This window comes from Thamnophis sirtalis, unplaced genomic scaffold (assembly GCF_051295495.1).
Source record: "Thamnophis sirtalis isolate CommonGarterSnake01/CBP01778 unplaced genomic scaffold, rThaSir2_p1.2 scaffold_1, whole genome shotgun sequence".
NCBI lineage: Eukaryota > Metazoa > Chordata > Lepidosauria > Squamata > Natricidae > Thamnophis > Thamnophis sirtalis.
The window spans coordinates 142467321-142493254 of NW_028261381.1; the positions used below are offsets into that span (position 1 = coordinate 142467321).

The following is a 25934-nucleotide window of genomic DNA, read 5'->3' on the forward strand; positions in this document are numbered from 1 at the left end:
AATGCACTACTGACAGGCTTCGCCCTTACCTCCCGCCCCTCCCATTCACTCCTTTTCGTACCTAGAGGCACAGATGCTGCTGCCCCTCCTTGGTTTCCTCACTTATCTCAACCACACAGCCCAGCAGATCTCTGCCTGGTGAGTCTTTCTTTGCTTCTATTCTACCTACCTCCTCCCACGCCCCAGCCAAGGTATCTATTCTTTTCCCAAGCTATTTCCCTCTGTCTGGACACTCCCTTGCAGAGCTGAGCCTAGCATTCAGTTTAAAATTCAGGACAGGGGAGGGAGGCAACAGAGCAGCCAGGAGGAGGGGGAAAAGTTTTTCTTTTTTTCCTAAACTATTTTCCTCCGTTTGGGCTGTCCCATGCAGAGCTGAGCCAATTTCCGACCTTGTTTGAGCTAGAAGAGAAAGGTGGGATACAAGATGACCTTCAAGTTTGAACCAAATTCAAGCAAGGATGTTTCCATATACACAGTATATCATGTAGCAAGCCAAATATAAGCACAATATAGTTTTAAGAGAGTCTAAATATTTATAAACACTGTAAATTGATGGGTGAAGTTAAAAGTTAAATATCTATCTACATTTTCCAAGCAACTCCTTTTTTTCTTTTCACTTTTTTTTCTTATATTTATAAATAACAATGAAGAGACGAATGTAATATTATGTATTAGTTTCAAGGACTGGAACCTTTCTCATAAAATAACTCAGTGCTTTTTCTAATTTATCACTGCCATATTTAGCATTAACTGTACAAATTAAGCAACCCTACATTCATTACATTTTAGAAATCACATTTAATACTGATGTATACTATCCACCCTCTTCTTTAAAGATTTAATTTATCTAATTTATCACAATGTTAACAATTTCTAGTTGTATAAATGCAACTGTATCTAGTTATCATCGGTATTCTATAATGTATTCTTTACATTTTATAATACAATAAAATAATTAATAATTAAAAGATTACTTGGAAAACTGTAGCTGATCCAGAATGTAGTAATGAGATAGTTAAAGGTGTGGCTCTGTACACCTAAGTAAAACCTCTCCTTCAATAGCTGCACTGGCTTGCATTTTAGCAATAGAAATAGCACTTAGACTTATAAACCGCTTCACAGTGCTTTACAACACTCTAAGCGGTTTACATAGTCTGCCTATTTCCCCCAGCAATCTGAGTCCTCATTTTACCCACCTTGGAAGGATGGAAGTCAACCTTGAGCCTGGTGAGATTCGATCTGCCAAACTGCTGGCAGCCGGTGACCAGCAGAAGTAGCCTGCAGTACTGCACTCTAACCACTGTGCCACCACAGCTCAATTTCCTTCCCGATTCAATTCAAGGTGATTGCCTATAAAGGCCAGCATGGTAGAGGTTTATTTTTGGGATCACCTTTCTCTAAACATTTCTGCTCTTCCCACGAGAGATATTGGCCTCTTTATTACACAACGCCATCTAATGAGACCTCAAGAAGATGCAAAGACACCTGCCCTATGGAACGCTATACTCCTTTAGATTCACTCCCTGGTAATCTTTGGGGCTTGAAGAGCTGGCTCCATCTCTATGCAGTTCTATTGCCTGAGCCAGTTTTGCTGTTCCTGGCTGTATATTACTGAATTACTCCATGCTAAGCCTTCTTCTATTCTAAAGTATGCCTCCAAAGAGCTGTAGAAGCCTCACAATAAAAATAAGAGGTAAATTTACAGCTTTCAAGAATACTAATGACTATTATGAAGATAAATGGAGAAATCACCTGAAAAAGGTTCAGTTCACAAAAGGGAAAGGCATTCTAGAATTGGTCATTTTAGAATCAACCATAATTCTTATTTCTTTTCACAAAAGCGTAACTATTGAAATTAGAGCTTCACAGTAAGTATAATTCAAGTTTCAAAAAAGCCATCAACTAGCTTCACAGTAGAATGGCTAAATTCCAGTAACCATTATATTAAGAGATTCTTGTTCAGTGTTACAAATGTTCTGTCCAACTTGCTTCTGTGCACTCAAAAATCTTATGTGAAGTGAAACATTTTCTGCAGGGTTCAGACACAGGATTTGGGGCCAGCAAAAAGTTGCCAACCCAATTCAGAAGTCTTTACAGAACCTTTATTAAAAAAAAAACTATTTTGATTACCATCCTTTAGTTGTAACAATAGTTCGACTATATGGCCATGAAACTGATGGTGCAGGTAAACAAATTGGGCTTATTTTCAAATTTTCTCCTTTATCAAAGCATCAAGAAAATGACTGGCAAGGGAGATAGGGAATGAAAAAAAAAGCAATAGCAGAAAGTTATAAAATAAGCATTAACTTGATAAAATATCACTCTTTAATTACCTGTCCCAGAGGCTAGGTGAAGATTTTGCGAGCCTGCCCTGGAGTATTCTAGGCTGCCATAGGCAGGTAGGCACCCAGGAATTTCGTACCCTGCAGCATGAATAAAGGATAAACCATGGCTAGGAATTCGTCAAAACAACATCTCTGTGATAACCTAACAAAAAATCCTGCAAACAAGCAGCTAATGTATATAAACATATGTCTTGAGCTAGTTAAAATTAGGTCCCTGAAAAATATTCAGTGTATGATGGACACTTCAACAAATCTCTCCAAACAACTACCACTTCATAGATCAAGAAGCAGACAAGTGGAAAGAAATTCAACTAAGCACGAAACTGAGAACTAATGAACCTTTTAACTGAAGATCTCACAAAAGTGGATTCTACCATCAATCTAGCTAGTTAATTCTGTTGTCAAACAATGCCTCGAATGTTTTCTCTTATTGTTCATCTGAAACTGAAGCATTATGCTACAAGCCAAGAGTTCATCAAATGTCCTCTTGCTGCATAGAGTGTGCCCTATTTTCTGTGTTCTTTGTTGCTATTTTATCAACTTTTAAGGCCACTCACAGTCATTCTGATTTGAGTGACCTTGCAAACTGAATGAATTAAAATGAAATTCAATATATGCTTTGATGTCATGATGCAAGCTTTATTCCTTTTATACCTTTGTATCATTTGGCCTTCTGCAGATGCTCATGGCTAACATGAACTGAACTGCACGTCTATGTCTGCTCACTAGGCCAACCAAGTATTTGTCCTCTTCTATGTGACAGTTCACTCCATTTATCTACATCTGCCTTCCCCCTGCTTTGCACTTTCAGAAAATGTTTGATTAAAATGCCCAGAATCGATCATCTTTTCCACTGCAGATGGAAAGCATCAGATTGCGGAAGAGTGGTGTATATCATACAGTACTGAACACCTGATATGGGTTTTTAAATATCAGTGGAGAGATGATGACTAAGCAGATAAGAAACATAATAGTTTGAATCCCCTCTTAAGACATGTTGCATGTGAAATTAAAATATATCAATTTGTATAAATAGTTTGTCATTAAGGGAGGTCTTAAGAAGGAGAGGGTTGTCTTAAAATTGCAAGTTGGACATTCTAAAGGTATTATCATTTTTACACCAAGTGTTTATGTTTTTTCCCCCAAGAGATCAAGCAACTTAATTGGATTCTGTGCATCAATAGGTTAACATGGGAAAGGAAATGATATTTGGATTCCTTTTTTCTTCCTTCCTAATTGTAACAATTTGTAAGGAGAGCTTCAAGATAGAGACATGAGTGGATCAAGACCACTGCTCCAAAGAAATGATGAGGACATCTTAGTTTAAACTGGATCTGGCTCTCATAAATTGGGCACATCTGGCCGCAGAAGCAAAGACATGTGAAGCATTGGAAATTTATTGGCGTGAACACAACTGGAACTAAACTTGAAGAAGCAAATATACAGACCATGATTAACACACAGCTAAAGCAGATTGAGTGCCTGACAAAAGAACGACAGGTAAGCAGGCTAAGCAACAGGAACTGCCACAGAATAAGGCACAGCTGTGCAGCACTAGTTTGCAGTAATTTAAATTTTAACTACCTATTTTGTGCAATTTCTTGTATTTCTGCTAAAATAAGCAGATGGCTTTTTTAAAAAAAAGAAAACAAAGAATATGTAGCACTCATGATGTTCCTTGGTTTGAGGAATGAAATGTCTGTGAGAAAACAACCAAGCTCAGAGAGCATCAAGGACCCCTCAAAAGAATATCTGCACAGCAATAGGAAAATAGTTTTGAGTTTCGAGTTTCATTTTATTTATATGCCGCCCTATTCCCGGTTGGACTCAGGGCGGCGCACAAACCCAAGGAGGGGATGGGAAAAACACAAAAACTACAAAGTACAGGGCATTTAAAAACAACCAACAGCCACACGATTCGAGAGGGGAAGGGAACTCATCGACCCCAGGCCTGCCGACACAGCCAGGTTTTAACGGCTTTTTGGAAGGCCTGGAGAGAGGTGAGGGTCCGAATCTCTGCGGGAAGCTCGTTCCAAAGGGCCGGAGCCGCCACAGAGAAGGCCCTCCCCCGGGTAGTAGCCAGATGACATTGGCTGGTAGACGGAACCCGGAGGATGCCTGCTCTGTGTGATCTAATGGGTCTTTGGGAGGTAATAGAGCCCAATATTTTTTTTAGTGATTAATATATACTATTTCTTTTTGTTTGACTTTTATATCTTTCTTCATGGTTCTGCAGCCCTTCCCACACCCCCAATATTGTGCATGATGCATAAAACAAATACCTTTCTATTACCACATGCCAGAATAAACCTGTCAGCACTATCTTACAACAGAGGTAAAAACCACTGGTATATTTCCCAGGCACAATAGGGTCTGTATAATTACAAACCACACTACCAATCTTTACCGAAATAAAGTGATATTTCCTCATGTTCATATCTAGGTAAGACTTTGCTATAATGGTCTATAATCGGGTACTGGGTTGGCTTAAGACATTTTATTGCCGGAAGTGAAAATCAAGATGGTATCTTCCCTTAATGCCATTTACATGTTAAACTGAAAGTTAAACCTCCGTAAGATTGTGAGTTTAGCTCCAGCAATGGAAGAAACAGATTATGTGATTTTGGATAGGCCCTTAAACTCACTGCTGCTGCCATCTTGTAGCATCTGCTGCCCAAGATTCACGTTGTGAAATGGTAGGGTTAGAAATGGCTCCTGCCTTTGGGGGTCAATCAACCTTACTTCCGGCTCTACTGACAAGTAAAGGATTCTACTCTGAGACCAAAATAGAAGAATATTGCACACAGGGAGAGGAAATCCATTACAATGTGAATAAGAATGGGCATGCTTTAATACACAGGTAAGCAGAACTGAAAAATGTTTTTAAACAGAATACTAGTTAGTTAGTTTACTTTATTGTCATTGCACCTCCTACAACGAAATTAAATGCCATCTTCAGTGTACATCATACATAAAAATGATGTACACTGAATGAAAAAATGAAAAAAGAAAGCTATAAAAATAAAACAAAAAAACATATCCTTCACATTCTATACCCGTGATGGTGAACCTATGGCATGCGTGCCACAGGTGGCATGCGGAACCATTTCTGAGGGCATGTGAGATGTTGCCCTATCAGCTCCAGCGTGTATGCGCACGCTGATTTTCGCCCTTGATTTTTAGCCATTTTTTGCCCTCCGGAGGCTTCAGTGATGCCTCCGGAGGGCAAAAAACCACCCAACACGCAAACCGGAAGTTCAGGAACCCAAAGCACAAACTGGAAGTCCGTTCCCAAACTTGCGGTTTGCGCATTGGGTGTTTTTTTGCCTTCTCCAGGCTTCAGGGGGCTTCCCTGAAGCCTGGGAAGGGTGAAAAATGGCCCAACGGGGCCCAACGGAAGAGGCTTCAGTGAGGCCTGCCCGCATGCAGGGGGGGTTGTGCGCGCATGCGTGGGGTGGAGGGCATTATGGGTGTGGCCACATGCACAACACCCCCCCATTCCCCCCTGCTTTTGGCACGCTTCGACAAAAAGGTTAGCAATCACTGTTGTATACAATTGAATTGAAAACTCCTGATACTGCATTAATATTACACTATACCATAGAATTCAATATAGTTACTGCTCGGCCTATTTGTCCTTGTTTTTACTATCCTGTACCATCTGCCAAATGGTAATAGTTCAAAAAAAGGGTGCTCGGGATGAGAAGGATCTTTAAGAATGTTTTGAACTTTCTTAAGGCAGGAGGAGCTATAAAGCTCTTTCAAAGAGGAAAGAGGGCAACCAATGATCCTCTGGGCAATTACGTTGACCCTCTGGAGTGCTGTCCTATCTGCCACTGTGCAATTAGCAAACCATCCACAGGTGAAGTAAGTTAAAATAGTTGGTAGAAGATCACCAGCAATTTTTCATTCAGTTGTGGTTTCCTGAGAAGTCTCAGATAGTATAATCTCTGCTGGGTCCTTTTGACCAGTGCTGCAATGTGAGTGCCCCAGATCGGGTCCTCTTTTATGGTAACACCCAAAAACGTAAAACTGGCCACTTGCTCCACATGGTCTTTGTTGATAACCAAGGGCTGGAGGTCTATTCCTTCTGTAGTCCATTATAAATGCCTTGGTCTTATTGGTGTTAAGGACCAAGTTATTCTCTCAACATAATGAAAGCAACTGGTCCACCTCATCTCAATAGGCAGACTCATCCCCCCCCGCCCCGGAGATGAGTCCCAGCACTTATATGTTTCTTTATGATGACTTGAGTGCCTTTTTAAACAGGCTACACAGGTGCTGTCTGTGGTGAACATTTCAAAGCAGGGTCTCCAACCCCCAGGCCGCAGCCCACAATCAGGTCATTCCAGAAATGGGCCGTTCGAGCAATAGGCCGATGTGCACATGCCTGCAGCTCTACTCGTGCGAGTGGTGGGCTGGAACATACATAGCTCTACTCACACGAGCTGTGGGCTGGCATGCACATGCAGCTTGACTTACACAAGCAGGCGCATGCACGCACCAACCCACCACTTGCATTCCCCCCTCCCAGCCCACCAAGTCATAAAGGTTGGGTACCCCTGTTATAAAGGATTATTCTGTAAGTACATGTCCACTCAGTCATTCTATTTCTCATGTTTCTGCACCTTCAAATAATGGACATCATCAGATAACATCTAATAGTCACTAAACAGAGAATTGTGCTATGTGCAATCAAATTGAACTGGTTTTCTAACAACTTCTACCTTGTTTCCCTGAAAATTAGACAGGATCTTATTGTCTTTTCACCCCTGAAAAGTGCTTGGCCTTATTTTCAGGGAGGTCTTATTATTTTTGAGGTGCAGGAAGTGTGGTGAGTGTGGTCACCTCAGGGCTGCTGCTGTGTTGCAATATTTTTGGGGAGTGTTTCAAGGGGGGGATGTATTTTAGTGCATGCGCTCAAAAGTCCAATTGGATTTATTGTCCGGGGAAGTCTTATTTTCAGGGAAACAGGGTATTTTGGGGGGTTTCTATTTCTGAACATGGAGACCCAGATAGAGAAAAGTAGGCTGAAGAGACCATGATTGAACAGCAGGTCTAATTTTTATTTCATACCTAACCCTATTATTTCCCTACCATCTGTAATATATCAAATAGTCTTTGCTATGCTAACAGACCAGCACAAGACATAATGAAATAATACTATTCTTTACATAAAACTTGATTCTCTTTTAAGTTGATTCTTTTATTTCTATGCCACACTATCAGTATACTATAGAATAAAAATCTGCTAGTCCATAATTAATCCCTGCTTCTTAACTGCATGTCATGCATTCACATTTTGCCCTTTTTTTTGCATTTGGGTATATTGAAAGGTTTCAAAATTGTTGCCTGAAGTATTGCAGACAATTAAGATAACCCAAGTTTCGCCCACTGACTTCAATGAGAAAAATTGACTTGATTCTTTGAGGGCACAGGAATTTTTAATTTTGCAATAGAAGTCTATAACTCCTGCAGACTTAAAGACACCTAAATTGGCCCTTATGCCTAACCCACATCTCCTAATACAAAGATAAAAGTTATACAAATCGTTGAAAAAATGTTAGCTGTGCCATAAAGGCGAGGAGAATCAGAATAAGCAAGAGGGCTAATGGACCATTATGATTAAACCTTGCCCCTTTTCTATATGCGGGTGACATCAACACATAAACAAAAAGGTTAAGACAGTGTTCCCAGCCGTTCTGGCTTGGGGGGGGGGGAAGGAATGGTTTTATTTGAGTGGTAGGCATTTGTATACGCAGCTCCATTTACATAAGCAGTGGGTGCACACGCCTACCGCTCACACTAATTGACCTTCATGGGCAAGCACAAGTGCCCACTGCTTGTGCAAGTGGAGTTGAGCATGCACCATCTACTTCCAAATGGGCCCCACAGCCCAGTAGTGAGCCAGGGTCCAGGGATTGGGGATCCTGGGGTTAGGGTTTGCTTCACAACATGCTGACTACCAACTTGTCAATTTTGGTACATACCAGGGGTGGGTTTCAACCGGTTCGCGGCGGTCCCTGCGAACCGGTTGGTCGGCGAACCCGGAAGTAAGTAACTTCCGGGAAAGGCCAAGGGCGCACCCGCCCGCCCGTGCTCCTTACCCAGTTTTGACAAGTTCTGCGCTTCCACGCATGTGCAGGATGCATACAGCGCCTGCGCGATCCTCCAGGAGCAGCTGGAGCATCGCACAGATGCTAGTATGCATGCGTGCGCCATGCGCATGCATGAGGGCGCCGCCAGCCCCGTTCCAACCGAACCACTGTTGAGGATTTTCCTGTGACATACTTGCTTACTCTTGACATAATAAATTAAAAATATGAATCATATCCTGCTGTCAGACTCAATGAAATTTTTTTAAGTCTTCAAAATCCCCAATTAAATGTTTAGCATAATTTTAAGCCCTGGTTTTGATTGATAACTAATATTTTTCCTGTGTTTCCTCTTCATATGCTTTATGACATACATTTCTCCTAAGGCCTAACTGAAGAAATGTTGAGAAATGCATTGAGATGTAATAAATGTGGCAAAACTCAGCGTAGAAAAAAAATGTATAAAAAATCTCCCCAAAGGGATTTAATAACTTCCTGTCAGAGATAATCAGTGTTCACTGTGCCTACATTAATCCAATTCAGAAATGTAAGGTTGAGAGATAATGAGCAATTATATGACTTATTTATTTGCCTCATATATTAGAAATATGAAAATGAAGCTAGTGACATTCCAAAATGATAGTGGAACCCTTTTTATCTTTGATAAAAGGAGGAAAGTTTCTGACACATCCCTGTATTAATTCTTATCTGATGAAAGTGTTTTCATTGAAAAACCAACAGGAAATGTAGCTATACTTTGATGAGCCCATTTTTGTGCCTTTGTAAATGTAGACAATGATTAAATATATGCATCTATTTTTTAAAAAAATATTATTTTTATTACTTTGTCTGGTGAGCTTTCCTGCCAGGAACAACAAAAAATGGTTTATTTCTATAGATAGCTCTGCCAAATGCTGAATATTCTATATTAAAGAAAAGAAATAAGGAAGCTTTTTATTGTGTTGTGGTTGATAATGTAATTGATTTTGCTTTTTATTTTCATATTTCATTACTGACTTTTAAAATATATACTGTGGTGCAGATTAGAATTTTCCCAGTGCTTGGTAAAAGCAAAGGAAGTTTGAGAGCTGCATGAACCCTTGTCAGCCCCTCAGTTCTGCTAAAGGTACAGATCAGGCCTTAGGCCTGTGATGGCGAACCTATGGCATGTGTGCTAGAGGTGGCACACAGAGCCCTCTCTGTGGGCACGTGCGCTCTCACCAGCTGCTGTCCTGGTTTAAAAAACAGACCATTTTTGGGCCATTTGGGGCTGTTTTCAGGTTGAGCAATTGAAAACGGCCCAAAAGCGGTCTGAAGCAGCCTGAAAAAACAGCCTAAAATGGCCTCCAAAACAGCCAAAAATAGACATGCACGCACCGGCCAGATGGCCTTTGGATTTCCAACATTCCGGCACATGAACAGGCATGCACATGCACCCATATTCCAGTTTGGCACCCGGTGCCGAAAAGGTTCACCCTCACTGCCTTAGGCCATAAGAGTCCTTCTACCTGGGCTGAAAGGATTTCAGTTACCGATCTCTATATCTTACAAAATCAAACGTTTACTACCTGAACAGGCCTGGGAAGAAGTTGGAATCTAATAATAACAAATTGGAGCCAGGATGTGAAAGTCCAAGAATGTGGAGTGGGGGAAAATATGGGGAGGTAGGATGGTTTCAGATTGGGTGAACTTCTGGAGAGGATTTACTGTTTTTGTCACCTAATGTTACCAGCTCATCTTCCAGTGACCAAATGCTTTGGCTGCAGGAATAGATGAAATTCTATTTGTCTATGAGGATTCTCAGTCATCCAGGTCCTGGTTGTCCCAAAGGTGCTTTTTCAAAAGGCAACTGGAGTTTTTTTTTCCTTGAAGACATTTTGCTTCTCATCCAAGAAGCTTCTTCAGTTCTGACTGAAAGGTGGAGAACAGAAGGATTTATATTCCTTGCAGTCATCTGGTTGTTAGCATTCTCTCTTGAGAGTCATTGAGGTCACTTGAGGGTTTATCTGTGCCATCAAGGTCATCCAAATCAGAGTGCAAATGGGTGTGGAACTTTTTGGGAATTACTGAAATAACTGTGTTCAGGTGACCCTGTGGGCACAGAAGTGGCTTCAACAAGTGCTAACAATCAGATGACTACACGGAATATAAATCCTTCCATTCTCCACCATTCAGTCAAAACTGAAGAAGCTTCTTGGATGAGAAAGCAAAACATCTTCAAGGAAAAACAAAAAAGTCTAGTTGCCTTTTGAAAAACCACCTTTGGGCAACCAGGACCTGGTAATTATGGGCAGCTTGATTGCTATCAAACAATCCTACAGTGTTCATTGAAGCAATCCAAGAAGGAATATCTTTAGTATACATCTAAAGGTTTCCAGGTTGGTTAGCATTGGCAGGTACAATGGGACAGTCTGCAGCATGTGCATTATAAAACCTTCTACTCTTGTGGTTCTGTCTTGCATTGAACCCCTTACAGACTGGGGAGAGAGAAGCATTCCCCACACTTCAATTCCAAAGTGCTTCTGGTTCCCCTTGATTGCTTTGTAAATGTAAATGTGTAAAAGTTTCAATTCAGCAGAGCAAACAAGTCCAGACTAGTTTCTGTTTCCTTTTGCACAGACTGAGAGCTACAGAGGTAAGCCACACCCATGCTACGAGTGTCTGGCATGGCTCTCAGTCACCAAATAGTTCCCATTGGCTGACCCAGTTGCCATGCCTATACATTGGCTGACCTTATTTCCAATGTCCTATTCCAGCCAGCCCCCAATGGCTGACCTGTTGTTATGTCCTATTCCAGTTCATGAATATTCTGACAGATGGTCTCTTCACTTCAGCAAAGGAAGTCAAGTTGCTTCCATTGCCTAAATCACTTCAACAACAACAAAGTGAAGTAGTTAGGGCAACAAACTAGAAACAAGGAGACTCTCTGTTTTAGTGCCACTTTAGGCCTCTAACTAGATGGTGACCTTGAGCCAGTCACTTGCTCTCAGCCCTAACAAGTAGGCAATGACAAACCACTTCTGAAATCTTGCAAAGAAAATAACAGGGTCTTATCCCGGCCGTCACCAAAAGTCAACACTGACTTGAAGGCAGACACACACAAAATAATAAAAACAAATTAAACACAAACTTCCTGCAGTTCTGGAAGATGAGAAGAAATTGAAGCAATCTAAGGCATCATTAAACATGCTTTAATCTCACTCAAAAATGCTAATTCATCTAATGTTTTATTAGTTTAAAATATTATTTTCACAAATCCAAAGAGAGAGATGAAAATATTCATCAGCAGAAAAAAAAAGCTTCTAATTATGACAACCAAGTTTTATCACTTATACTAATAAGAATTATAACAGTGAGCACATAAACAATTAATTAATATTTGAATCTTGCTTTCAGTGTTCAAAAGCTTTCACATGCATAATCTTGTAAGAAAATCAGTAATCCTTTATCCCTTAATGAAGCTGGCAATAGGTGGTGGGACAGACACTGAGATATAGCAGCTTGCTAATGAGAATGCATGGCATACTTTGTCAAAAGGGTTGTTAAGATCAAGATACATTAGATCTATAATTCTCCCATAATTTAATAAGGTAGCTAATTCAATTAAAAAATGAGATAAATTTAGGTGGCAAGCTATCCTGATCCCTGACAGATGAACATACTGTTTTCAAGGTGCTAACAAACAGATTGTTTTTCAATCTATTCTAGAATCTTCCTGGGTATTAATGAGAGATTAATCAGATTTGTAGCTCCCTGAATCCTTCTTTATTTTGTTTTATTTTTGGAGATGAGACATAGGGCAAATGTCTCATCTCCAAAAATAAAAATGTCTAATCTCCAGTCACCTGACTTTTATTCATTCTCCAGGGTTTCTTGAAGATGAAGGATTGACATGTGGCCAAGCTATCAATAAGATCTTTCAGTGCCCTATGAAGCATTAACTGGCCCTGGAGATTTAAACTTATTTAAATTCAGTAAATATTCATTAACAATATATTGAATATTAAGCTAGTTAGGAGGCTGGATTAGCAAGAATTCAAATCCCGCATTTCCACCTTGTCGGGGTGAGCTCCCATCATTCGCTTCAGCTCCTGCTCACCTAGCAGTTCAAAAATATACAAACGTGAATAGATAAAGAGGTACCATTTTGGTGGCCTAATTAACTGGGTCATGAAGGGAGTCCCCAACTGGGTGTACTATGGGCAATGGAGATATCACCAGCTAATCCTTTCATTACGGAAGCACCTCAGATATGGACTGGAAAAATGCAGATGAAATGCAGCATGAAAATAAAATACAGTAGATATTTTGAATTTTATTAACCTCAGTGCTTCCGACCTGGAAATAGCAATAGCTCAAGATAGTGTCCTACTCCCACCTGATCCTCACAATTGCTCAGAAGTTTTAATGAAGACTCAGTCAATTAGGTATTGAGTAAATATGATGTTCCTTTATTACCTTTTAGCATTTTAACCAGTGGTCGGCTGCAGGCAGTACGCCCCGGTACGAGTGTACCGGAGATTGCCCGGAGCACTGGATACCATTCTGGTACGGTGCTCCAGAAAGCCCACTGTCCGTCCGAGCTCCTTACCTGTGTTTTAATCCTTTGGCGCTTCCACGCACGGTGCATATGGCAGCTGTGCGATGCTCCGCTGAAGAGCTGGAGTGTCGTGGAGGTTGAGGAAGCATCGCAGGCAAGTATGAAGTATGTGCGTGTCCATGTGGTTGACGCCGGGGCTATTCCAACTGGTACAGTTGGAATAGCCCCGGCGTCAACCACATGGACACGCACATACTTCATACTTGCCTGCGATGCTTCCTCAACTGTACCAGTTGGAACAGAATCCGGAACCCACCACTGATTTTGATGTATTCTTTGAGAAACTGGCACATCTATTTCTTTACTGCCTTTTATTTTGAACATATCTGAAAAATATCTTTTCATTCACTAATCCCAACTTATTCTAAATTTTATGTTTTCTGACATCATCTTTGCAATTATGGGTTACCTTATGTTTTCTATTTGCAGCCTTTATTACTTTTAGTGTGCAATTTGTACAATCACATTGGACTCTTGTAGCTTTCTTTACTCTACTCACTGGAATTCTTTATGACTGTACTTTTAGTATCTCCCAACATCACAATCTCCTTTTCCTAACTGCTTCTCCCACCACCGAGGTTTATTTATCATTACTCTATGTTACAAACCACTTGCAGCTAATTTGATCCTACGTACCAAACATAGGAAAATCAGCATTTGCCTGTTAGAGAGTCAGGGTTACAAAATTTTCAAGCAATTAACATCTCTGCTGTTAAGAGTTTTTGAAATACACTAGTTGCAAAAAAATCTCTAAAATAATTTAGGGCTCGAAATAGAAAAGAGTATTAATATCTCAGGGTTGATGATGATACTTAATTTGGTGATACAGAGGAACCACAGGTGTCTGCACAGAGATATAAAAATAATAATTTACAGTAAACATTTCAATTTTTTTCGCTCAAATTAACTAGCCTAATAAATAGCTAACATAAGATCCCTTTGTCTTCCTAAGGCAGACTAAATTTCTAGAAAACATTCCCTCCCTGATCCCATTGTCATCTTCTGTAAACATAAGATACTTCACCTGCTTCCTACACCAATGTCTCTTTAAGTACCCCAACTAGCAAAAAGTGTGATACGCCAATCAGCTGTGAACTGACTTAACCATTAGACAACAATCAAAAGGTGTGGGGGGGAATTATTGCTGACATCACATGAATAAACTTGATGGATTTTATAATAAAGCAGTGCAATTATAGCTCAGCCTAAATAACTTGAGATATTCCAAATATATTGCTCTTCTACAGGCGTATCATATAAATTCACATTTCAACAGACGTCAGTAATACTTTAAAGGCATTCAACACTCTCTTTTCTATGTCGGATGCTTAATTTTAAATGTTAATAGATAACTTGTTCCACAATATCCTCCCCCAAAAACATGAGTTGAAATTATGTGCAGTGATTACTAATTATTCCTTTTGCAATTACTGTACCTGCAACATTTTCTGGAATGCAGGTAGGTAACAATACAAAGTTGATGGTTCAGATCCAATATTTAGGAGCTGCCAAATCATTCCTGGGGAATAACTGTAGTATGGGCATGGACTGCTTACTCTCCTCTAGATAATATATTGCAAGAGAAAAACAATTGAACTGATTATGTCAAGGACATTCTGATTGATTGTACCCAACAATTGAAGACCCAAATAAATTAATACAATGATCCCAAATGGAAAGATTATTTGGTCAGAACAGGGGTGTCAAACTCACATCATCATGGCATCATCACATGATGTATCCTGACTTTTTCCCTTTGCTAAAGCGGGTGTGGGAGTGGCCAGCCCATGGGCTGCGAGTTTGACATTCCTGGGTCAGAACGTAACATTGTCTTATTCTTGATAGCAATAATGGCTTATGACGAAATTAAATGGAATATATCAGTACATCAAAATACATTTTGCAGATAAATCTGGTGAAAGCTTTAGAATTTAAATATTACTAACCAGTGTTCAGAGTTATTGTTTTAATTACTAAAAATATAAATGTTTAAAAAGTACCAGGTGTGAGCAATCACTGTATAATTACTCCATTCCAATATGCCTGAATTACCTTTGCTCTCATTCTTTAAACTATTATCAAACATGTCTCAGTTTCACAATTTTTTTTTTTAAAAAAATCTGTATACCCAGATGAGACTTAATGCCACCTGGGTGGCTCTTATCATGCATTCATTGATTCTTTCTTTTCAAGCTTATAGAAAGCTCTGCAGTACGAGGGAAAGTCTCAATGCATTTAAAATTTGGAGGGCAGAGAAGCTTTAGTCTGTATCTTTTTTTAAAAAAAACTTTAAAATGACTGCCTTAATGTGAAACTCACATCTAAATGTATGTAACTGTCACACAAGGATGGGCCATCTTTTCTCATGTGCTAGGAAGCCTCTTTGAAAGATGGGAACAATTAAGAGCTGGTTCACTGCAATCTGAAGAAAAGTTGACAGTTCTGAAGTTTAGGATTGCATGAAAAGGAAACAATGGCTTATCCATTTATTAAAGAAAAGATATTTCAAACTGGCTTCCGCATGGGCTATTATGAAGCTGAGATCACCTTACTTAGCATGATGGATTATCTTTGCATAGGGTTCAATACAAGAAATTGTATTTTTGAATGTATTGTTTCTTTTTGGCCCTTCAGCAACTTTCTATATCAAGTGTGCTCTTCTTCTGGACTGTGTGAATGATGCAGTTATTCCTATGTCAGATTGATATCTGAAGGTGCCAGCTGGAGACAGCTGCTCCTGGAATTGGGAGCTATTACACAGTGTTATATAGCATCCCTTAGGCACCATTCTATCTCCTAGTTTTCAGTATCTAAATGAAATGTCGGGGGATTGCTGGGAAATTTAATGCTATATATGCTAGCAATAGACTGATGACTTCCAAATCTATAATATCTGCAGGAAATGGTGTGCCTGCTTGCAGTTGGTAATGAATAAATTAAAACTGAATTGAGGCGAGGTAGATATGCCTCATGTTCAGGTTATGATTCCAGAGAGTGATAGATTTCCCTGTTCTGAATAAAATTATACTTCCTTAAAAATAACAAACATTGTCAAGGGACAGCCCTGTTTATGGTAGACAAATATCAGGAGTATGGTAGCGCCTTTTTTGAGTAATCTGATGAAATGAGCTGTAGTACACACACACACACACACACACACACACACACACACACACACACACAAACTCTGAATTTCAACTTCATTGATTAACCTGTTAAGTGTATACATACACATATAGCACTAGCACTTAGACTTATATATTGCTTCATAATGCTTTTACAGCCCTCTCTAAGTGGTTTACAGATTCAGCATATTGTTCTCAACAATTTGGGTCCTCTTTTTACCCACCTCGGAAGGATGGAAGGCTGAGTCAACCTTGAACCTGGTGGGATTTGAACTGCCAAATTGCAGGCAGCCAGCAGTCAGCAGAAGTAGTCTGCAGTACTGCAGTCTAATCACTGCACCACTGAGGGGCTTGTATACATGTTTGTGTGTTGTGTATGTATATTAGATGTTTCACAGATCAACTGGTTACAAATAGATATAGAAGCTTATAAATATTAGACCTATTCATAAGAGAAAAAAGCTATTATTGTTGTAATATATTGGTCAGACATCAAGCTAGAAAACAGGAGATTATGAGTTTTTCTCAGCCTAGAAGTCAGCAGGATAACAATAGCCAATTATTTCCCCTCAGCCCTAAAAAGGAAGGAATGGCAAACCACTTCTGAAAAATCTTCCCAAGAAAACTGCAAGGACTTGTTTAGGTAGTCTCTGGGAATTGGACAACATTGAACAGAAGAAGAAAAAATAAGTGGGAGGAGGGTAGTAAATCTACTTTCTCCATGCACATTCATTTATAGCATGCACAATTAGAGCTTTATTATAATGGGTAATTGCTAAGGGCAAAGATATATAGACAAAATTGGTCTATTCCTTGCATGAAATAAATTTGCCCTTGTAAATTTCTTTGTTTTCAGATGGCTTTCACACCTAATATCACAACCCACCAATATAATACACCTTCTTCAGGATACTCCTCTGACCCTTTAGAATGGACTTCGGTACAGTGCTAAAATTTGGGGATGGGGTTAGAGTATGCGATGAATGAAAAGGATGTTTGCCTAATGTCTATTTCTATTAGATTGATCACTTACTTTACATCCACAAAAAAGACAAAAGAAATTACTAATCTGCACAATATTTGCACGCTATGAAAGAATTCCAATTTGGAAATAATTGCCATAATAGAAATTCCACGCAGCTCACTGGAGTGGGGAAAATTGGGACTTGGTTGGTCACATGGCTGCTGTTTTATAACTGCTAGCTGCCATCTGGCAACCCTGAGGTTTCTCTTCTCCATTCTTACAATTTTTATAGAAAACAGACTTTCAAAGAGAGAACTATCCTCTAAAGTAGGAATAACAGTGCATCCTTTTGATATGATCATCTTCAATCACTGCCCAAATCATCTTGACAAACAAAATAGAGGACAAAATAAAAAATGGTAACAAAAAGTATTTCCTTTATCTCTTAATATTGGTTTATGGTTCTTTCTTACACATATTTTTAAAAAAGGCAGCCAATGTGTTGCAAAATTCTTCCTCGGGTGATATCAGGTTGCTTTCTGTAGTTTAGCATATGTTTTTCCTCTCAGAGAGCTTGGTGGGAATGAAAGATGTAAACCCATAGGATTCAGAACAGACTGATGCATTGTTCCGATAGTGTAAACAATGAGCAGATGACTTTACTTCTTTGGTGAAAAATTATGCAGTGAAATTGCCTATCCCCTGTTCATTCAGATCTGACAAATTAAATGGATGAACATTAAATTCCTAAATATACAAAGCATTGCAGAGTGATGCTGATAGATGTAGAACAAGGTTGACCAGAAACAAAAGGTTTCAATGTGGAATTGTCATTCTTCCAGCCATGCCATGCCATTGACACTCTCATTTTATTGCCCCTTCCTCAGCCACTTTTGGTTGTCCAAATAGACACATGCTGGAAATGCAGAAAAACTATCCCTGCTATCTATAAATAGGCCTGGGAAAGCACCAATGGGAATCTTAAGAGAATTACCTCCAGTCAATATGGCTAATACTCAGTAGATACACACAGGTCAATCCATTAAGATTTTACACACACACACACACACACACACACACACACACACACACACACACACACACACACACACACACACTCCTACATACATACATTTAAAATTTCTGAAAACAGAAGCAGAAAATACCTTGTTGTATGGGGCAGAAGCATGAAATTAATGTAAACAGTTATAATTGGAGGGGTTGGACTAGAAGAACACCAAGGTGTCTTCCAACTTTGTTATTCTGCTAATTCGTTCTATCTTTTAAATGGGAAGAATCATTAAGAAGAGTGCATCCATCAAATAAAATTAAAACATCAATAAAATATAGGATAACAGAAAAGACATTTCCTTCTGTGCTTTAGTAAAGTGACCAGCAGTTTCTGGTTTTTATGAGCAGAAAGCAACTCAGTGCACAAAAGGCCAAAGGTGGTTCTCTTTGTCCAATGTCTCCACTGCATAGACTATGTTGAATTTAGTGCTGAAATTTCACCAGGCTCAAATTATCATATTTTTGAATGTATTCTGGCTCTCTCAATAAGTCTATAATGCTGGGAAGATGGAACAAAGGAGAAGAACAAAAGAATTAATTACAATGGCAGTGTTAGAAGGTCTGAAGGGCCAGGCTGTAGATAGAGCATCCTGGGGAAGATTTATCTGAGTGAGCAGACATCACTTGATGGCCCAAAATCCACCCATCTTTCCCTTGGCAAATTAATACAGGTTGTATGAATATACTGTGGAAAAGTTAGCGGTTCTTCAATGAGTAAGAATTAAACTAAAAGGTTTATCAGGGAGAAGGAAAAAGAGAAAGGAACAAATGCATAGGCTTTTATTAAATGTAGCTCCAAGAGCATCCACACCCTATGTAAGATCATTACAAAACATCATCAATCATCTTTTGTTAGCAGACCATGATTAAACTACATGCTGAGGCTAATCCAAGGTTGCATGGTGTTCGGCAGATAGCTCTTAGCTTTTTCATTGTTTCCTAATAGCTGGCAGACATACATAGCACTTGAGGGAAATTGTCCTCTGCTTCTGACAAGACAGATATAATATCTACGCTCATCTAACGTGCCCCTTAAGTGTATTAGAAACATGTAAAGGCTAAAGAAACTAAATGATCTAAGCTCAAATACCTATTCCAGAGAATAGGCTATGAATGCAGATGAATAACAGAAACTATATCATTTGCCACAGGACAAGGCTGATTTAACACAATGCCGAAATTACAAAAAAGTTGGTTTCTGTTAACAAGACTGCATAGAACTAATACCAATGTCTTTACAATTCTTTAAATAACTACTTGTCCTTCTATTAATCTTTTCAAGGGTTCTCTCAATGGCATTTGAGACCACCTGCTGGAACGGTCATAAAAAAAAGAGATTTCTCCCATCGTCTCCCTCTTCCTCTTGCAAACAGAACTCACAATCTGTTTTGCACAGAAAGAAAAATGGTCAGAAATACAGACTTCACATTTCAACCGGTACATTTTCTTGCTGCCTCACTGTCTGCAGCAAAGTATGTTGAGGTTATCTCTGAACCTCAATCTCTTTTGATTAAGTCTGGCTAATGCAGGATTAAGAGGGACATGGTGGCTCAGTGGCTAAGATGCTTGTCGATCAGAAAGGTCGGCAGTTTGAATCCCTAGTGCTGCATAACAGAGAGAGCTCCCGTTACTTGTCCCAGCTTCTTCCAACTTAGCAGTTCGAAAGCAGGTAAAAATGCAAGTAGAAAAATAGGAACCACCTTTGGTGAGAAGGTAACAGTGTTCTGTGTATCTTCGGCATTTAGTCATACTAGACACATGACCACGGAGATATCTTCGGACAGCGCTGGCTCTTCAGCTTTGAAACAGATATCAGCACCACCCCCTAGAGTCAGGAACGACTAACACATATGTCCGAGGGGAACTTTTACCTTTCATGCAGGATTTGAATGCAGGTCCTCTTAAATTCTACATCACAATCATTCCTGAAGACCAGAGGTACACTATATTGCCAAAAGTATTTGGTCACCTGCTTTTACTTGCATATGAATTTACTGTAAGTAACATCCCATTCCTAATCCAAAAGGTTCAATATGACGTCCACCCTTTGCAGCTATAACAGCTTCAACTCTTCTGGGAAGACTGTCCACAAGGTTTAGGAGTGTGTTTAAGGAAATTTTGGACCATTCTTCCAGAAGTGCATTTGTGAGATCACATACTGATGTTGGACGAGAAGGCCTGGCTCTCAGACTCCGCTCTAATTTATCCCAAAGGTGGTCTATCGGGTTGAGGTCAGGACTCTGTGCAGGCCAGTCAAGATCATCCACACCAGACTCTGTCATCCATGTCTTTATGGACCTTCCTTTGTGCACTGGTGCACAGTCATGTTGGAAGAGGAAGGGGTCAGCTCCAAACTGTTCCCACAAAGTTGGGAGCATGGAATTGTCCAAAATGTCTTCGTATGCTGAGGCATTCAGAGTTCCTTTCATTGGAACTAAGGGCCAAGCCCAGCTCCTGAAAAACAACCCCACACCATAATCCCCCCTCCACCAAACTTTACACTTGGCACAATGCAGTCAGACAAGTACTGTTCTCCTGGCACCCACCAAACCCAGACTCTTCCATCAGATTGCCAGATTGCGCGATTCGTCACTCCAGAGAACGAGCACTCCACTGCTCTAGAGTTCAGTGGCAGCGTGCTTTACACCACTGCATCCAATGCTTTGCATTGCACTTGGTGATGTATGGCTTCGATGCAGCTGCTCAGCCATGGAAACCCATTCCATGAAGCTCTTTGCGCACTGTTCTTTAGCTAATCTGAAAGCCACATGACGTTTGGAGGTCTGTAGTGATTGACTCTGCAGAAAGTTGGCGACCTCTTTGCACTATGCGCCTCAGCATCCGCTGACCCCAGTCTGTCAGTTTACGTGGCCTACCACTTCGTGGCTGAGTTGCTGTCATTCCCAAACACTTCCACGTTCTTATAATACAGCTGTCAGTTGACTGTGGAATATTTAGGAGCGAGGAAATTTCACGACTGGATTTGTTGGCATCCTATCACAGTTCCACGCTGGAATTCACTGAGCTTCTGAGGGCGACCCATTCTTTCACAAATGTTTGTAAAAACAGTCTGCATGCCTAGGTACTTGATTTTATACACCTGTGGCCATGGAAGTGATTGAAACACCTGATTCTGATTATTTGGATGGGTGAGGGAATACTTTTGGCAATATAGTGTAGTTAACCCTTTTCGCGGCCAGAAAGGCTATTTTTCCATTTGCCATAAGCCAAAATAATTGTAGTGATGATCTTCTGCCCCTCTTTTAAGAATGAGGTATCTCTCTCACTCTTTTTTTAAGCAGAAAAATCATGCTGTTAAAATCTGGTAGTTTCCTGAAATTCAATGACCAGCTCTGGGTAATTTTGGAAGATGGGGGTGAGTGGACTCTGCCGGCTTAAATGCCACAAAAACACCACTCTCATTTAAGAGTCAGAAGTGGGAACTGTGGTATAAACAATCTCTGGGTGGTGCTGAGTAACATTGTTTACCTGAGTACAAATAGGGGATCAGTATCTGTTTTTCTAGTAAAACTCTTCTGGTACCTTTCTAAAATATTGCCTGGGAAAATGTAAAATGTTGTGTTATATCTTGCACAATATTGGACCTAATGGACCTTCTAGATTAGTATTGACACCAGCTTCTCCAGCCTGGTGTTCTCCAGCTGTCTTGAAACTCTCAGAATTCACAGCTTGGGTACAATTGGAATTGCCCTGTTGAGAAAGGTCTGTCTATGGTGATTGGATGCAGCACTCCTGGATTTCAGAGAAGGATCTGTCCATCTCTACAGGTAGATGTGGGAGATGAAACCTTGATTATGGTGCCTGACAAATATATCCTCTTCCCCACCCAAAGTTTTCTCATCTTCTGTCCCTCTTCTAATTCAGACTCTAGGAAACAAACTCTTTAGTGACCAACTTCAAATAAGAATGGCTTTTAAATCAGGTCAGAGCTGTTTTATGCAACTATATGCCTTCTTCCCTGCACCAATATTTAGGATAGCATCTTCTCCTGGGCATGAAATAAACTTGGCAATTTCCACATGAGCGGGGTTAAAGACGGTCACTCCAATTCATAACATTACTCAGCACCACCCAGAGATTGTTTATATCACAGCTCCCACTTCTGACTCTTAAATGAGAGTGTTTTTGTGGCATTTAAGCCGGCAGAGTCTGTTCCTTCTTTCTCATTACTATTGAATCAGGTTCTTATTTGTCATACACAGTTCAGTTAATTGACCCTTAGACTCACTGAGTAGATTGAACTTGGACTTTCATTGGCATGGGGAAAATATTCTTGACATTGCATATAGCTCATGGCAATTATAAAACGAACATTGGCAGTTCAATTCTTAGACAATAGCAATAGCAACTTAGACTTACCGTATGTTTCGGAGTATAAGATGCACATTTTTCCCTCAAAAAAGAGGCTGAAAATCTGGGTGCACCTTATACACTGAATATAGGGGCTGGGGAGGGCAGAAATGAGTGAAAAACAGGCCATTTTTTGCTCAATTTTGCCCCCCCCCCCCCCGAGGAACACTCTATAAACCTCCCAAAGGCTATTCATGCCCTTTTTTGACAAAAAATGGGCCCGTTTTTGTGAAAAATGGGCCATTTTGGGGAGGTCTGCAGAGTGCAAAAACTGTTTTTAAAAATTTGCCTCTTCAAAATCTTGGTGCATCTTATACTCTGGTGCATCTTATACTCCAAAAAATACATTATATACCATTTCATAATGCTTTTACAGCACTGGTGGGATTCAAATTTTTTACTACCGATTCTGTGGGCGTGGCTTGGTGGGCACGGCAAGGGAAGGATACTGTAAAATCCCTATTCACTCCCCACTCCAAGGGAATGTTACTGCTAAATTCCCATTCCCTACCGATAGCTGGGACTCGGGAGACAGAGAATAGATGGGGGTGGACCCAGTCAGAAGTGGTGTTTACCGGTTCTCCGAACTACTCAAAATTTCTGCTACCGGTTCTCCAGAACTGGTCAGAACCTGCTAAATACCACCTCTGTTTTACAGCCCTCTCTAAGCGGTTTACAGAGTCAGCATATTGCCCCCAACAATCTGGATCCTCATTTTACCCACCTTGGAAGGATGGAAGGCTGAGTCAGGCTTGAGCCGGTGAGATTTGAACTGCTGAACTGCAGCTAGCAGTCAGCTGAAGTAGCCTGCAATGCTGCACTCTAACCACTGCGCAACCTCGTATAACATATAACAATGAGAATCACTCTCCATTTTCTCCTTCAGATGATGGGTGCAAAATGTTTTATGTTGCTCAAGTAAATTTTCTTTGATAAATTAAAAACTGGGAATATACATTATGTTCTATTAGGCCTATAAACTATTAAATCATTGAATTTTAGATTAGTTATATATTTTAATGAAATATCTGATTGTATTATTTGATGAATATTGGAAAATGATATTTTAATTGTTCTTACCTTATCATGTTTATGTTTTATTGCTGAAAATCAACTAAACAGTAGAAACTTTGTATATTACAATAATATTCTTTAACAGGCTGTCAGAATTTAAGATGAAATATTTAGGGAGGTTTTTTTTCAATGGTGCATAGGCAATTTCTACAAGAATTAGAATGTCATATTTGCTACCACGCAGATTACTTAAGGTCCCATTTCCAGCATTTATAGGCATGAAGACTTTTAAATGTATTCCTCTTTTTTTCTCCCCTAGAACTTTTCTTGTATAAAAAAACCAAACAAAGATAAAAAAAAATCCCTTCTAAACCAGTTTTCCATGCTCAAGTGGTTTTCTATTCAAATCATTACTTGGCTTGACAGTGCTTTTCAGAAATTCCTTTTCAAAGACTTGACTAGGGCTCCTTCTACAGAATGATAGCTGTTGCTCAACAGAACAAGTTTAATTTAACAACATTTCATACAACAAGAATTTCTTGCTTCTCACCTGCTTTTTTTGAATGTTGCTGTGAGTAAGTGACAAACAATTGTTCAACATACTTTGCAAAGCTTTAAATACAATACCTCAGGTGTGCAACTAATTATTTCTCTAAGTCTTGAAAATTAAGTAATTAATGTAATGTACTTCGGTACAGATATGTTCCTCTGGGAGTTGAATTTGACTACAATCTCTTTTTATACACACATAGAGTGGCACATTTTCTGTAGTCCATGCAGTTGTGCAGTTTTCAATTCAAAGTCAACATTCACAGATCAATTCATCCATACTAATAAGACACTGTATTTAAAATTTCCAAGTATACCTGGATTGCTGAGTTCATGAAAGAGACTGGAAATTTATGCTATAATCCAGTGCCATGGAACATCACCACCAAACAGCTGTTAAAATGTAGGTAAACAATCTATGGACTATGAATTACATTAACCCTCCAGCTCAATGTTTGTGTTGCTCAGAACCTTTCAAAATCATACCACTCATCCATTTATATTCTGCCTTTCCTCCAGCAACTCAGGACAAGGTTTAGCCTAAGATCTCTCACTCTCTCTGGCAAATGTCACTTGTCAGTTGCCATACACAATACTTGACCTGACAGATCAATGGTCCAAATCAATGAAAAGCAATTTAATCTGACAACAGGGGCTTTAACTTTATTAGAATCAAAAAGAAGAGATGTAGATGTAGATATATGGTTTTGTGAATGAAAATGGATGGTTGCAATAAAAAAGCAAAAAGTAATGACTCACTGTAACATATTTTAAGTAATCACAAAGTTGATCTCTATCCAAGAAAAAAACCAGTTACTTTATAAAACAATAAACTGACACAAAGCATGTATCTCAACACCCTCCCCTCCCCAAGAATTATGCAGGAACATATGAACTTATAACAAGTTTTTTGGAAAAAGGGAAAGGGAAAGTGAGTAGATTAACTGGATAAATTTCCATGAAATGCAATCAATTCCAAAATTCTGACTTCGGAATCCTTCCAATGGGACATTGGAAAGATGTATTTAGTTTTAAAACAATAGTGTTAGCTTCTTACACTGGAATAATTAGTAAAGTCATTTAATCAGTGGTGGGATTCAGCCGGTTCGCACCACTTCGGGAGAACCGGTTAACTTTCTGAGCAGTTTGCTGAACTGGTTGTTGGAAGAAATCATTATGGCAGAGAAACAGTTGTTAAATTATTTGAATCCCACCACTGCATTTAACTCTAATGCTCATTACCTGATCTTTATTTATGTTCTTGTCTCTATACATGGAGCTTTCTTAAATGGGCTGTGTGTATTAAAGATAGATGGAGCTGCACTAAAGAAACCAGCAGGGAGAAGCTTAGATAAGTGTTTTAGAACAGTGTCGATTTCATACAGAGTCATTGAAGAGAACACCAAGCTGAACTAACTGAATTTGCAAGAAAATGGTTATAATTTGAAGAATGAGGGACAAATGACATCTTTTCAGGGCTTAATCAGAATTTCTGTCTCATCTCTCCATGGAAGACTACAGTATTCCTGTCTCTTTCTCCCCCCTCTTGCTAATTCTCCTCCATCATCTTCTGATTATATATGTCTTGAAAATAATCAGCCATCCCATGTTAGAAACACGATACTCAACAAAAGGGGCCTTTGGTTTATGGCTGTTATATTCACCTTCATGCTTAAATCCTGACTACAATCTTTATGGGTAGGGGCAAAGTCCATATTGATTGATGGATTGATTGGCCTTGTTTGCCCATCTTGCCTTGCCCTAAATATTACATATTAATCATATGGAAAGGAAGGGCAA

General features: G+C 39.6%; 1 protein-coding gene across 6 annotated transcripts in view; it reads right to left on the reverse strand.

The window, feature by feature from the left end:
• BEGAIN (brain enriched guanylate kinase associated) overlaps window positions 1–25934 on the reverse strand; it is a 163509-nt gene that overhangs the window by 96732 nt on the left and 40843 nt on the right. For 3 of the 6 annotated variants that reach the window (XM_087726399.1, XM_087726392.1, XM_087726422.1), the window contains exon 3: window positions 2334–2423. The exons of the other annotated variants lie outside the window; for them this stretch is intronic. In XM_087726399.1, the coding sequence (XP_087582525.1) occupies window positions 2334–2423 (90 nt within the window). The remainder of the gene's footprint in view (window positions 1–2333; window positions 2424–25934) is intronic. 6 annotated transcript variants of the gene reach the window in all.